The 12537-nt window shown below is 41.5% G+C and overlaps 1 protein-coding gene across 1 annotated transcript; it reads left to right on the top strand.

The window, feature by feature from the left end:
• The first annotated feature begins 2120 nt into the window (after positions 1–2120).
• On the top strand, positions 2121–11973 carry CPHXL2 (cytoplasmic polyadenylated homeobox like 2). The gene is given in 6 exon segments (XM_063110100.1): positions 2121–2133; positions 7327–7523; positions 10346–11023; positions 11025–11151; positions 11386–11633; positions 11707–11973. Coding segments are annotated over 6 exon segments (1530 nt in total).
• Positions 11974–12537: the final 564 nt, after the last annotated feature.

The following is a 12537-nucleotide window of genomic DNA, read 5'->3' on the forward strand; positions in this document are numbered from 1 at the left end:
ATGCAGACCCATAGACTCTATATAGTAGCACTACAACATATGATAGAAGCAAGTAACTACTTGATAATCTTCCAATTTTCACCATATTGATTTTTTTTTTTTTTTGTAGTGGCTAGCTGGTATGGAAATCTGAACCTTTGACCTTGGTGTTGTAACACTGCGCTCTAACCAGCCAAGCTACACAGCCAGCCAAATTGTTTTCTTGTAGACCTAAGTTGTTGCTGATAATTCCGTACAGCCTCTAACCTCCTTTAGTTCACATTAGGTACCCTTTATGTTTCCTACTTGATGCCTTCTGCCACTGGCATCCATGTGCCCAGATGCTCAATAAGTATGGGGGAGCAGCCATGGAATCAAAAGAGGAGAGTATTAGGTCAGGTTCTCTAGAAGCAGAACTTGAGGTGGAGACTCTTGTGTAAGTGATTTTACAAGGAGTAGGCTCTCCGAAGAAGGGGAGTGAGAGAGGTGGAATAAAGCAGGGAGGGAAGGGAAAGCTATGCAAGCATATGATGCAGCTAAAGACCACCTTCATCTAAGCTGCAGGATTGATTGCCATAAAGCCGTTTCTAATATTTCCTTATTACCCTTTAAATATTTTTAGAAGCTGTAGGGATGTTAGTTTTCTCATTCCTGATATTAGTAATTTGTGTTTCTCTTTTTATACCCTGATCAATCTGGCCAGAGATTTATCAATATTATTGATCTTCAAGTTCCAGCTTCAGTTACATTGATTTTCTTTTTTTTTAAAAAAGATGACCGGTAAGGGGATCTTAACTCTCGACTTAGTGTTGTCAGCACCATGCTCAGCCAGTGAGCGAACCAGCCATCCTTATATGGGATCTGAACGCGTGACCTTGGTGTTATCAGCACCGCACTCTCCTGAGTGAGCCACGGGCCAGCCCTGGTTACATTGATTTTCTCTGTTGTTTTTCTGTTCTCTATTTTGTTGTTTTCTTCTCTGACCTTATTATTTCCTTTAGTATGCTTACTTTGGATTTCATTTCCTCCTCTTTCTCTGTTTTTTGTTTGTTTGTTTTGGGGGGTTTTTTTGGAGGGGGTGCTGCTGGCCTGTATGGGGAGCTGAACCCTTGACCTTGCTTGGTGCTGTCAGCACCACACTCTCCCAAGTGAGCTAACCGGCCATTTCTCTGGTTTTTTAAGGTAGAAGCTGAGGTAACTTATTTGACTTTTCTTCTTTTTTAATGTAGGCATTTAGATCTATCTGTGTTGGGTTTCTTTTTTTTTTTTTTAAGATGACCGGTAAGGGGATCCGAACCCGTGGCGTTGGAGTTTTCAGCACCACACTCTCCCAGGTGAGCCACGGGTCGGTCCTATTGGGTTTAATTTTTATTCCGTTATGTATGTATGTTTGTATGTACGTGCATGTATGTATGTATGTACGTATATATGTGTGCACGTACAGGACAAGAGAGAGGAGTCTGAACTGGGTTACGAGGCTCCCGTGTGGCGTCCTCACGCCGGCCCCTGAACTCACCTCGCCGCAGTGAGTCTGTTCCGAGCTCCGGCTGAGGAGGCATCCGCGGGGCTCCTGCCCAGTGTGCCTCCCGAGGAGCCCCGCTGTCTGGGAGCTCACCTCCTGACTCGGGGAGCACCCTGTTGGAGCCGCCTCTGGCCCTCGTCTCAGATCTTCCCAGGGGACTTAGGGTAGAGTGACGTGCGCCCTCAGCTCGTGGCCCCACCCTGGAGCTGCCCTTCGCTTTGTGGTTCACTCCGTTCTCAACACAGATCGTACTCACTGGTAGATCAAACAAACACCGGGTGTGCAGAATCATAAGCGCGTGGTGATGGGCGTGGGGTCAGCCGTCAGACTGCCAGGGTCAGAGACTGACTCCAGGCTCTGAACCCTTCTGCCCCAAAGGTCTTCAGCTGTAAAATGGGGATCAAATGCGGTATTAGAGCATTAAAGAAGAAATCTAGCCTTTGTGGATGCTCAATGAGCAGAAGATAGGATTTGAAAAGGCGGGCTCTGTAAAGAAATCAGAAAGTGATGCTTAGGGTGGAGGTGTGATTAGGGTGGGTACCACTGAATATACTTAAATAATTCAGCTCCAGAGTTCATTGTTTTGTTGCTTGGAGAGACCCTGGACTAGAGGCTCTACATGGCTTCCAACGGTGAGTGCCTTTGGTGGAGAACTCAAGCCTGTTTATGAGAGGACGGTTTCCATTAACAGGGTTTCTTAGGTTTTAATCGTTTATCTTTTAGTAGTGAGGATTCTGACCAGTAAGTTTCACTGGGGTGTTATTCACTGGGGATGAAATTGGGCATTGGGACTTTCTAATGGGACTAGGCATTTAAAAATTAAACTCCGATAGCAGCCAGGCACGGTGGGGCGCTGAGGCTGGAGAACCGCTGGAACCCAGAAGTTCCAGGCTGTAGTGGGCAGTGCTGAGCGGGTGTCCACACTAAGTTCGGCATCTATACAGGGAGGTGAAGCGGCCCAGGTCAGAAACTGAGCACGTTAAAACTCCCGTGCTGATCAGTAATGGGAAGTGCCTGTGAATAGACACCGCAGGCCAGTCTGGGCAACACAGCAAGACCCCGTCTCAAAAAAAAAAAAAAAAAAAAGTACAGTTGTTGTTTATAAAATCCTTTAACTTTTAGGCAAGCATACAGAAATACCTGCTGATTAAATTAACTCTATAAAAAGATTTTAAAAATCTTGAGGGGAAATTGGCATGGGTGGGGCCTAAGCCAATGAAGACTGATCATATATTGATAATTACTAAAGCTTAGTGATTAATACATTGGTTTCATTATACAATTCTATTTTGCATATGTATAAAGTTCAACATAACAAAATTTTTTTTTTAAAAAGAACTGTAAGTCATCTTGGAAGTTTACTAGAAGTGGAAATGTCTCAGGTATTTTTTTTCTAGTTCACAAATGTGGCAGTTTGATATTCTGTGGTTTTTTTCAGAAATACTATGAAAACTTTTATATCTAAAGTGTGGAAGAGGCTTGTCACTCTTCTCTGAAAAGTCAAAATCTTAAAGCTTCCTGGTTTAGGCTTTGATTTATTATTAGTGGTGAGCGCTGGATGAGGAGATATGGTTAACTCATTCTGTGTTTTGTGTTTTTCACATCTTGCTCCTCTGAGTGATATTTGAGTTATCTAAGACTTGTGTCTAAGCTATTGTGGACCAAAGAGGCCACTGGCCCCACCACTATAGTTGTCTTGGAGGCAAAATCTGCAGCAAAGAGCTGCCAGAGTGACATTGGCCCAACCATAGTGACTTTGGGATAAGAGATCCACCAGAAAGCTTCTGTGGGATAGCCTCCATCTCAGACCTGGGAGCAGCCCCAGTACTTGGAGTATGTCCTGAAGGTAGCCTCAGTGGCTCGCCAATGTTTTATTCTCTAGAACAAGATTTCCAAAATTTTTTTCTTCCTGTGAATTGTTGTTCCCTTCTCTTCTTCTGAAAACCCAGTTGTCCAAGCACCATTTGTTGAAAAGACTATTCTTTCCCCCTATACAATTGTCTTGACACCCTTGTTGAAAATCAATCAACTGGAAAATGAGAGTTTATTTCTGGATTCTCAACTCAATTCCATTGATCTATATGTATATTCTTATGCCAGTACCACACTGTCTTGGTTACTGTAGCTTTGTAGTAAATTTTGAAATCAGGAAGTATATTGTCCAGTTTGTTCTTTTTCAAGATTGTTTTGGATATTCTGGGCCTCTTGAATTTCCATATGAATTTTTTTTTTTTTTTTTTTTTTTAAAAAAGATGACCGGTAAGGGGATCTTAACCCTTGACTTGGTGTTGTCAGCACCACGCTCAGCCAGTGAGCGAACCGGCCATCCCTATATGGGATCCGAACCCGGGGCCTTGGTGTTATCAGCACCGCACTCTCCCGAGTGAGCCACGGGCCGGCCCCTCCATATGAATTTTAGAATCAGCTTCTCAATCAATTTCTTCAAAGTAGTCAGCTGGGATTTTTTTTTTTTTTTTTTTTTTTGCAGTCGGCTGATATGATTAGCTGGGATTTTGATAAGGATTTTGATTTCCCCTCGAATCTGTGAATCAATTTGGGGAGTATTGTCATCTTAATAATATTAAGTCTTCTGAATCTTGTACATAGGATATCTTTTCATTTCATGAAATAGGTCTACTTTAATTTCATTCAACAATATTTTGTCATTTTCAGTGTATAAATTTTGCACTTCTTTTGTTAAATTTATTCCTAAGTATTTTAGTCTTTTTTTTTTTTTTTTTTTGGTGACTGTCCAGTACAGAGATCAAACCCTGAACCTTGGTATTATCAACACCACGCTCTCACCAACTGAGCTAACCAGACAGCTCTGTTTTAGTCTTTTTGATGCTATTGTAAATGGAATTTTTTCTTAATTTCATTTTTATATTTTTTTATTCTAAGTTTACAGAAATATAATTGGTTTGTAGTTGATCTTGTATCCTGTAACTTTACTCATTTTGTTTATTAGTTCCTTTTTTTTTTTTTCTTAAAGATGACCAGTAAGAGGATCTTAACCCTTGACTTGGTGTTGTCAGCACCAGGCTCTCCCAAGAGAGCTAACTGGCCATCCCTATATAGGGATCCGAACCCATGGCCTTGGTGTTATCAGCACCACACTCTCCCGAGTGAGCCACAGGCTGGCCCTGTGTTCCTCATTTTCTATATGTAAAAACAAATCATCTGCAAATAGAGACAGGTTTATTTGTTGGGGTTTTTTTGTTTTTTTGTTTTTTTTTTTCCAGCTGGCCAGTTCAGGGATCCAAACCCTTGACCTTGGTGTTATCAGCACTATGCTCTAACCAACTGAGCTAACTGGCCAGCCCTGCCAGATATTTTTACTCCTTTTCCAATCTAGATGCCTTTATTTTATTTTCTTGGCTAGTTATACATTCACATTGGCTCCTTGTACAAATTCCAACTATCTTGAGTAGGTTCTTTGCCTTATAGCAAAACACAATGTTTTAATCTTGCCTGTGCCTTTACCTGCTCCAGACCTAGAATCAGCCATTTACTTAAGACTCTGATTTCTTTTAGTAGGAAGTCGTATTTTCAAACTACAGTTTAGGCCCTAAGTGTCCTTGTTTCTAGTGGGGTTTAATGACTTCTAGATCTTTTAGGTAGCAGAGCTAGGAAATCATTTTTAGGTGATGAAATTAGACTGATGTCTCCAATTCAGACTTAACCACACAGGGTTCTTTCTCAACTTTCCTATTCTATATATGTGCTTCCCTTCTCCTACAGTGAATGTCCTGGTTCAATTTATTTGCTCTACCCCATAATATGAGCAAAATTATTTTGAAATTATAAACCAAGGCCAATCAAAATAGATAATATTGTAATGCAAGATTTAAAAATAAAAATTTGGGGGCTGGCCCGTAGCTCACTGGCTGAGCGTGGTGCTGACAACACCAAGTCAAGGGTCAAGATCCCCTTACTGGTCATCTTTTTAAATAAATAAATAAATAAATAAAAATAAAAATTTGTGCAAAAAATCCAAGATAAACAAAACACCAAAGTTTTAAATAATAATAGGATCCAACACTGCACTTGCACAAAATTGCCTCATTCACCTCACCCTATCTGGGTTGTGGTTCCAGCCAAACTTTATTTACAGTAAACAGTTACCAATTTGGTTTTTAAATATTGCATTAAAATATTATTTATCTTGATTACTGAGTTTTTTGGCACATCCCAGGTGACTGCATGCCTCGCCTCACCCTCACCACTGCCCTGCCCTCCAATGGCATTCAATTTCATACAAAAGCCCTCCTCACCTGGCTGCCAGGCCGTTATGATTTGGCCTCCATTTACTCTCTCACCTTGCCTCCCCTCTCTCATCTACTTACTCATTCTACTCCTTTCATATTCTCTGCCTTGCTATTCCTGGAACATTCCAGCTTTGTTGTTTTCATTCACTCATTCAAGAAATATTTATTGTGTGCCTGTTTTTGTAAGGCACTATTTTAGGCCTTCAGAAATAGTAAATAAGATAGACAAAAACCCATGCTCTCTGGAGCTTCCAATCTAGTGGGTTTGTGAAAGAGTGAAGAGGAAAACAGAAAGTTGTCATCAATAAGTGATTTACTGGTAGTTTAGATCATGATAGTGTTATGGTAAAAAAAGAAATTAAAATACAGCAGGGTAGAAATAATAAAGAAAAAAAATAGAGCAGGGTAAGGGAGATTAAGAGTTCTGGGAAGGTATTCTAATTTTAAATAGGGTGGGTTGGGTGAGACTCCATTAGAAAGCGAGTTTTGAGCAAAGGCTGGAAGGGAAGTAAGGGAGTGAGTCATGGAGATCATGGGAGGGAGAGGTGGGCACCTTCCGGAGAAGAGAGAAGCACCTGGGTGGGAATGCCTTGAGGGAGATGCCCTGAGGTATTTGAGGACAAGCAATGTAGCTGGAGGAGCCTGAGTGAGGGGGAACATAATTAGAAATGTCAGAAAGGAAAGAGGGAGGGTACAGATTAAGTAAGGCTTGAAGGCTGTTAAAAATAAACATTTTATTGAAATATAGTGCACATACCAAAAAAAGCACATATCCATAAATATTCAATTCAATTAATTTTCACAAACCAGCCACACTGATGGAACAAGCATTTGGATAAAAAAAGAATATTAACAGCACCCAGAAGCTTACATCATGCTTCCTTTCAGGCTCTGGCTCCCTTCCCTCTGTAGCCTGTATCTTGCCTTCTAAGCAGCATAGATTAGTTTTGCCTGTTTTATACATTATAGTAATGGAATTATAAGATATTCTCCTATGTTTACTCCTAACTTTTTTTTTTTTTTTTTTTAAAGATGACCAGTAAGGGGATCTTAACCCTTGGCTTGGTGTTGTCAGCACCACGCTCAGCCAGTGAGCGAACCGGCCATCCGTATATGGGATCCGAACCCGGGGCCTTGGTGTTATCAGCACCTTACTCTCCCGAGTGAGCCACGGGCCGGCCCTACTCCTAACTTTAAAGATAAATTCTCTAATCTAGATAGCAAATATTTTAGGCTATGTGGACCATAGACAAACTTGAGTTTTTACTACTCAATTTTGCTATTGTAGCTTGAAAACAGCCATGGACAATATATATGTAAATGAACATGTCTGGTGTTTCAGCGAAACTACATTTACAACAATAGGCAACTGGCCCATAGACCCATAGCTTGCCAATCACTGCTTCCATTTGTAATTTTATTACATTGATTGGCTAGGAGGTCGGGCCTTGATTTTATTTTACAAATGGGTAGTCGACTGTGCTAACACTTTTAATGTCTTTCTTTGGTCTGGTTATTGACAATATTCTCCAATGCTCTTCTCTCCACTTTTGTCAGGTTTCCCAGCTGAAGAGGATGGTCATAATGAAGTAAGAGAAACAAAGAAAAGAAAAAGAAAAACGAAACAGCGACATAAGTTCACTAAGGAAGAATCGCACAAACTCAATAAGATATTTACACAGAACCCTTACCCTGATTTTACAACCAGAGAAGAACTGGCCAAAATGTTTGATTGTCAGGTGAATGTAATTGACGTAAGTTTTTTCCTATGCATGTTTCCTGGAAAATTAAAGGGCAAGTACAGATGGAGGTAGGAGCCAGAGGATTGGATAGAAAGCCACAGATTTCAAAAAGATAGGAGTGATCAATCAAAATAAAAACATAGACACATACACAATATGATAAATGTAAAGAATTATGAAACAGCATAATAGCATTCCATCACATAAGAAAATAGTATTATTATGTGGGTGTGAAAATACAATGAATATGTATTGTGAAAACTAGACTGAAGTGAGGCAAATTTGGAAGCAATGGTTAAGTTGATGCTGTTGTAGTTAGTGATGGTGATGATGGTTTGGGCCAACTTTCTGGCTGTGAAGGTGAATGGGACTAATGATCTGAGTACATTTTAGTGATGGAGCTAACAAAGTTTACTGCCATACTGGACATGCAGTGAAAGATAAGATGGACTCAAAGATGACTTCAAAGTTTTGACTTGAGTATATGGAAGATGAGAGATGCCTTTTATTAAGGAGAGAACCTAGGGAGAAGTAGGTGTGTGTCAGAAAAATCGGAAGTTACACTTTGGACATGTGAAGTTTTATATGCCAGATAAACATCTAGTTGGAGACAAATATCTAAGTGAACAGTGGAATATGCAAGTCTGAAGTTCAGGAAAGAACACTTAGCTGGAGCTATAAATTTGAGAGTTCCCTGTCTGTTTATTGATAGTGCCCTTAGTACTTGACACAGGCCCTTCCTAGCAGAGTGAAAGGTGCTTCATAACTATTTGCTGAATAAACCAATATTTTTGGAAATTTTTCTGATATCATAGAATCAGTTTAGAAAATGTCTATTACTGTAAATTGATCAAATTAGAGTTATATTTTGTAAACAGGATTATGAAGATTTCCCTTGCTTTCTGTTCTGTAATCATGCATAGATCATTGGGTTTATTGGTTGCTTGAAACTTGGAAGAAACTACCATTAATATAAGCTAGAAGGGGATTAAAGATCAGGTTTCAAAGAAAAAACACAGAAAAATATTATGTAAGTGACTTTGCTACTAGATTATAAAAAATGTAAGAAATAGGAGGCAAGCTGTTTAACTCTATTAGGTAGAGCACGGTGCTGGTAACACCAAGGTCCAGGGTTTAATCCCTGTACTGGCCAGCTGCCATAATTAATTAATTAATTAATTAATTAATTAATAAAAACCATTTATGGGAAAATGTAAATGATCAATAATTTATCAAAAGGAATAATTTATCAAAAGCAAGTAAATGACCAGGGAAGAAATTGAAACAGTAGCCCTGTATGTAAATACTCATTCTTAGAGTGTTACCACTTAGTTTCTTTACATTTCTGAATTTCTAACTACTGGGTTTCTCCATTTCATTGCTGCTTTTTAATCATTTTCCATGACTGTCAAAGGACAATCTCATGAAAGGAAGTTCATGGAAACTGGCAAATTAAGTTGTGTTGGATTGAATTGAGCTGCATGTGCTTACACAAAGTGCCCCTGGGTGTGATCAGGAAGCAAGCGTGATGAGGAAAAAGAACACAGGAGGCCCTGGGATATGAGAAAATGAGCACTCATTTTTTTGGTTGTATCCTCATGAGATCTGGCTCTGTAATCTCTGACAAGATAGTAATTCCTGCACTTCAGTTTTCTCTAAAGTAAATGATTCCATGGAATGTGTAATTATGTCACGGAGTTGTTGTGAGGAGAAAATAAGTGTGTTTTGAGGTGCCTGGTTTGCATAGTCATAGTTTTGCTTCAAACAATCATCTTGTAGGGCGGGCCCGTGGCTCACTCGGTAGAGTGTGGTGCTGATAACACCAAGGCCACGGGTTCGGATCCTATATAGGGATGGCCGGTTTGCTCACTGGCTGAGCGTGGTGCTGACAACACCAAGCCAAGGGTTGAGATCCCCTTACCGGTCATCTTTTTAAAAAAAAAAAAAAAAAAAAAAATCATCTTGTATGTGGATAAAAGATCCTTATAGTTTCAATGTACTAGTAGTCTAAAGCAATTCTGAACTTGGTGGCACAGGTGATGAAAATATAAAAACAAGAGATTCCTGGGGCTTAGTTTATACAACTAACTGATCCTATTGCCTTAACTATAAGAATCATCCTCTCTTATTCAAACCATGGTTTATTGGGATAGCTTGCACAAAAAAAGCATTTTCTCATCTCTGCCTCCCTCAAAGCTCTGGGAATTTGGAAGCCACATATTAGCTTCTTTTTAGGAGGGATAAAAATGAGGATTAGAGAAGTCTAATTAAATGGTTAGGGTCATATAGCAAACATGACCCAAACAATTGCTTATTTTACTTGTGACCTTTGAACCCAACATGTGTAAGAACTATGTGCATGTAAAAAACAGAAGTGTGGGGTGTCAGAAAGTACATCATTAATTCACTCTGGTGGGGCAGCGTGAGTAAAGTGGCAGAGTGTGGGATCTATGTCTATACAGGTGGCAAGGCTGGGAATCTCTTCTGTAGAACAGAAGGGATCTCTTAGTTAACAAGGGAGAGAAGACTGCAAATGAGTCACACAGGTTGAGGGGAGGGCAGAATCTGGACAGCCTTGGTTTGCACATAAACCATAGGGTCACTGTCTCCAGCGGAGAAGGTTATGGTTCTGGAAATGCACAGTGCAAGACCTCATGTGGTCCTGGAAAAGATTACCTTTATTTTTTTACATGCCTTACTCAATGTCAGAAGGCAAGTTAGGAACTCTGCTAGGAAGAGGCTTAAATAGAAAATCCTTCTACATTAAGGGAATTCATTGGGGAATATAATCAAATAAGTATGTTTAATAAAGCAATATTATCTTTTCCCTTTAGAACTGGTTCCAGAATAATAGAGCCAGACTTCCACCTGAACAGAGACACAGAATATTCGCTATTTGGAAACAACAAAATTTCCTCATCCAAGACCCCCCACTTTTAAGCCCCCATGATACCCAGGCTGTGGCTCCCAACTACATCACTGAGCAGAGCTTCTCTTGTGCCCAGAAGGCTTTGATGGATAGAGCTGGTTGCCCCTCTCTGGAGAAACAGGGAATTCCCAGTGAACAGGTGGGCTCCAGCAACTCTGTGGTTGCAGGCACTAAAAAGCAACCAGGCTGTGCTTTGGAGTATCAAGGTGAAACAGGAAGTGGGCATTCTCCTATCTGTCCTTTTTCCCGCTACAGCTCAGTAGTATGCCTTCATCTTCCCATGCAGTATTTTGACAGGGATGGGCCTGAGACCAGGGAAAGCCAGCATGAAAGTCCCCTCCTTTGGTGCTATGCTTATAGTAAGCATGGAGTGAGCCTGCAACAAGAGGAACAAAAGACAGCCCATTGTCATTGCTCACTATTACAAGGAAAGCAGCAGAGTGGTTGGCATTGTCACCTGCAGCAGCATCAACATCCTCAGAATTATCAAGAGAGGATGCTGTTTCAAGAGCAGCTGCAGCAGGCGCCTCCCCAAATAGATGCCAGCTCACCACCACTGCCTCTGGGCCAAGATATGCAGCAATGGTCTTCACAGCAAGCCAGGGCTCCAGTGCAGCATCTTTGGGATGAAGGGTCTGCAAGAGTCCACCTCGGGGACCAGGGATGCAGCTCCAGGAAGTAGAATTAAGCTTCAGAGAGCCACAGGCATAGGTCAGCCCACAGTCACCACACAGCAGCCTCAGGCAAATGCCTCTTCAGAAGCCTCATATGGAAAGAAAGAAAGAAGGGAGCGGGGGCCTGGCTGGTTGGCTCAGTTGATTAGAAAGGGGTGCTGATAACACCAAGGTCAAGGGTTTGGATTCCCAAGCAAGCCAGCCACAAAACAAACAAAACAAAAAACCTGTCTTCAGGAAGGCTCCGTGAGCTGTTGGTTCCTTCTGATAGAGGAACCAGTGTCCACCTGTGTTACAGCCCCTAAGCATATAGTTTATAGTGCCTGGGAAAGCCTGACCTACAGCACAGTGTGCAAAACCAACAAGCACAAAGGTGGCAAGAGTATCCCCCAGACAATGGCAGCTGCAAAATCTAAAGCAGTTTCTGCTTCAGAAGAAGGAGACTCTTGCCCAGCCCCTGCTCTGGACATTGTTCCCCTCAAAGGCAAGATAGCCAACAAGAAGTACAAGTGTACAAAGGTGCCCCACCACAGCTGCTTTTAAATGGGAGGGCCGAAGGTGCTATTGCGAAGCTCTTGACTCCATACACCAGAGCAGCATCTCCAGGACACACAGAGCATGGCCTGGCAGGGCAGCAGCTTTATCTCCTCCAGGAGCCAGCCCCACCAAAGAAGCTCTGACTGTGAAGGGTACTGCAACATCATCAGCCTGGCCTCCGTACATCTCAAAGGCAGCACTATCAAAGGCAAGAGCTTTTAACTTAAAGGCATTTAAAGACACAGTACAAGATGACTCTGAAGAGCCCCAGGAAGATGCCGCGCTGGAGGAGGTGTGCAGCCCCGCTAGTCCTCTTAGCTGACAACTGCTGCTTGGGAATCTGGAGTACTGTGAATGAGTCACCTGTGGATGTGGGACCCAGGTCAACAAAGGTCTGATGTACCCAGCCTCTGCTCCCACGTGCTGCCCTGATTTTTTTTAAGGAAAGACCTGGCGTCTTCGGACCTCCAGCTTTTGAAATGTTTTTCATAGTTTTGAGTTTTGGCATGCAGAATTATTTCTCAAAGATTCCAGAGTTTTCTGTCAGTTGGAGCAGGTCCTGCCAGGGCTGCCATATACAGCCAAGCATGCTGTGTCCTCAACACTGTGTGCAGCACTCACATAGCAGTTGTTTAGTCTTCTAGTACAAGAACCAGGTCTTCCTAAATAACAGAGTTGCCTCTTGAGGTGTTTTATGTAAAAGTATACTAACAATAAAGTGCTTGTGATGGTTAATTTTAGGTGTCAACTTCATTAGATTAAGAAATACCTAGAAACCTGGTAAAGCATTATTTTTGGGTGTGACTGTGAGGGTGTTTCCAGAGGAGATTAGCATGTGAGCCTGAGTGGGCTAGGTGGGAAAGATCTGCCCTCAATCTGGGTGAGT

This window comes from Cynocephalus volans, chromosome 10, assembly GCF_027409185.1.
Source record: "Cynocephalus volans isolate mCynVol1 chromosome 10, mCynVol1.pri, whole genome shotgun sequence".
Taxonomy (NCBI): Eukaryota; Metazoa; Chordata; class Mammalia; order Dermoptera; family Cynocephalidae; genus Cynocephalus; species Cynocephalus volans.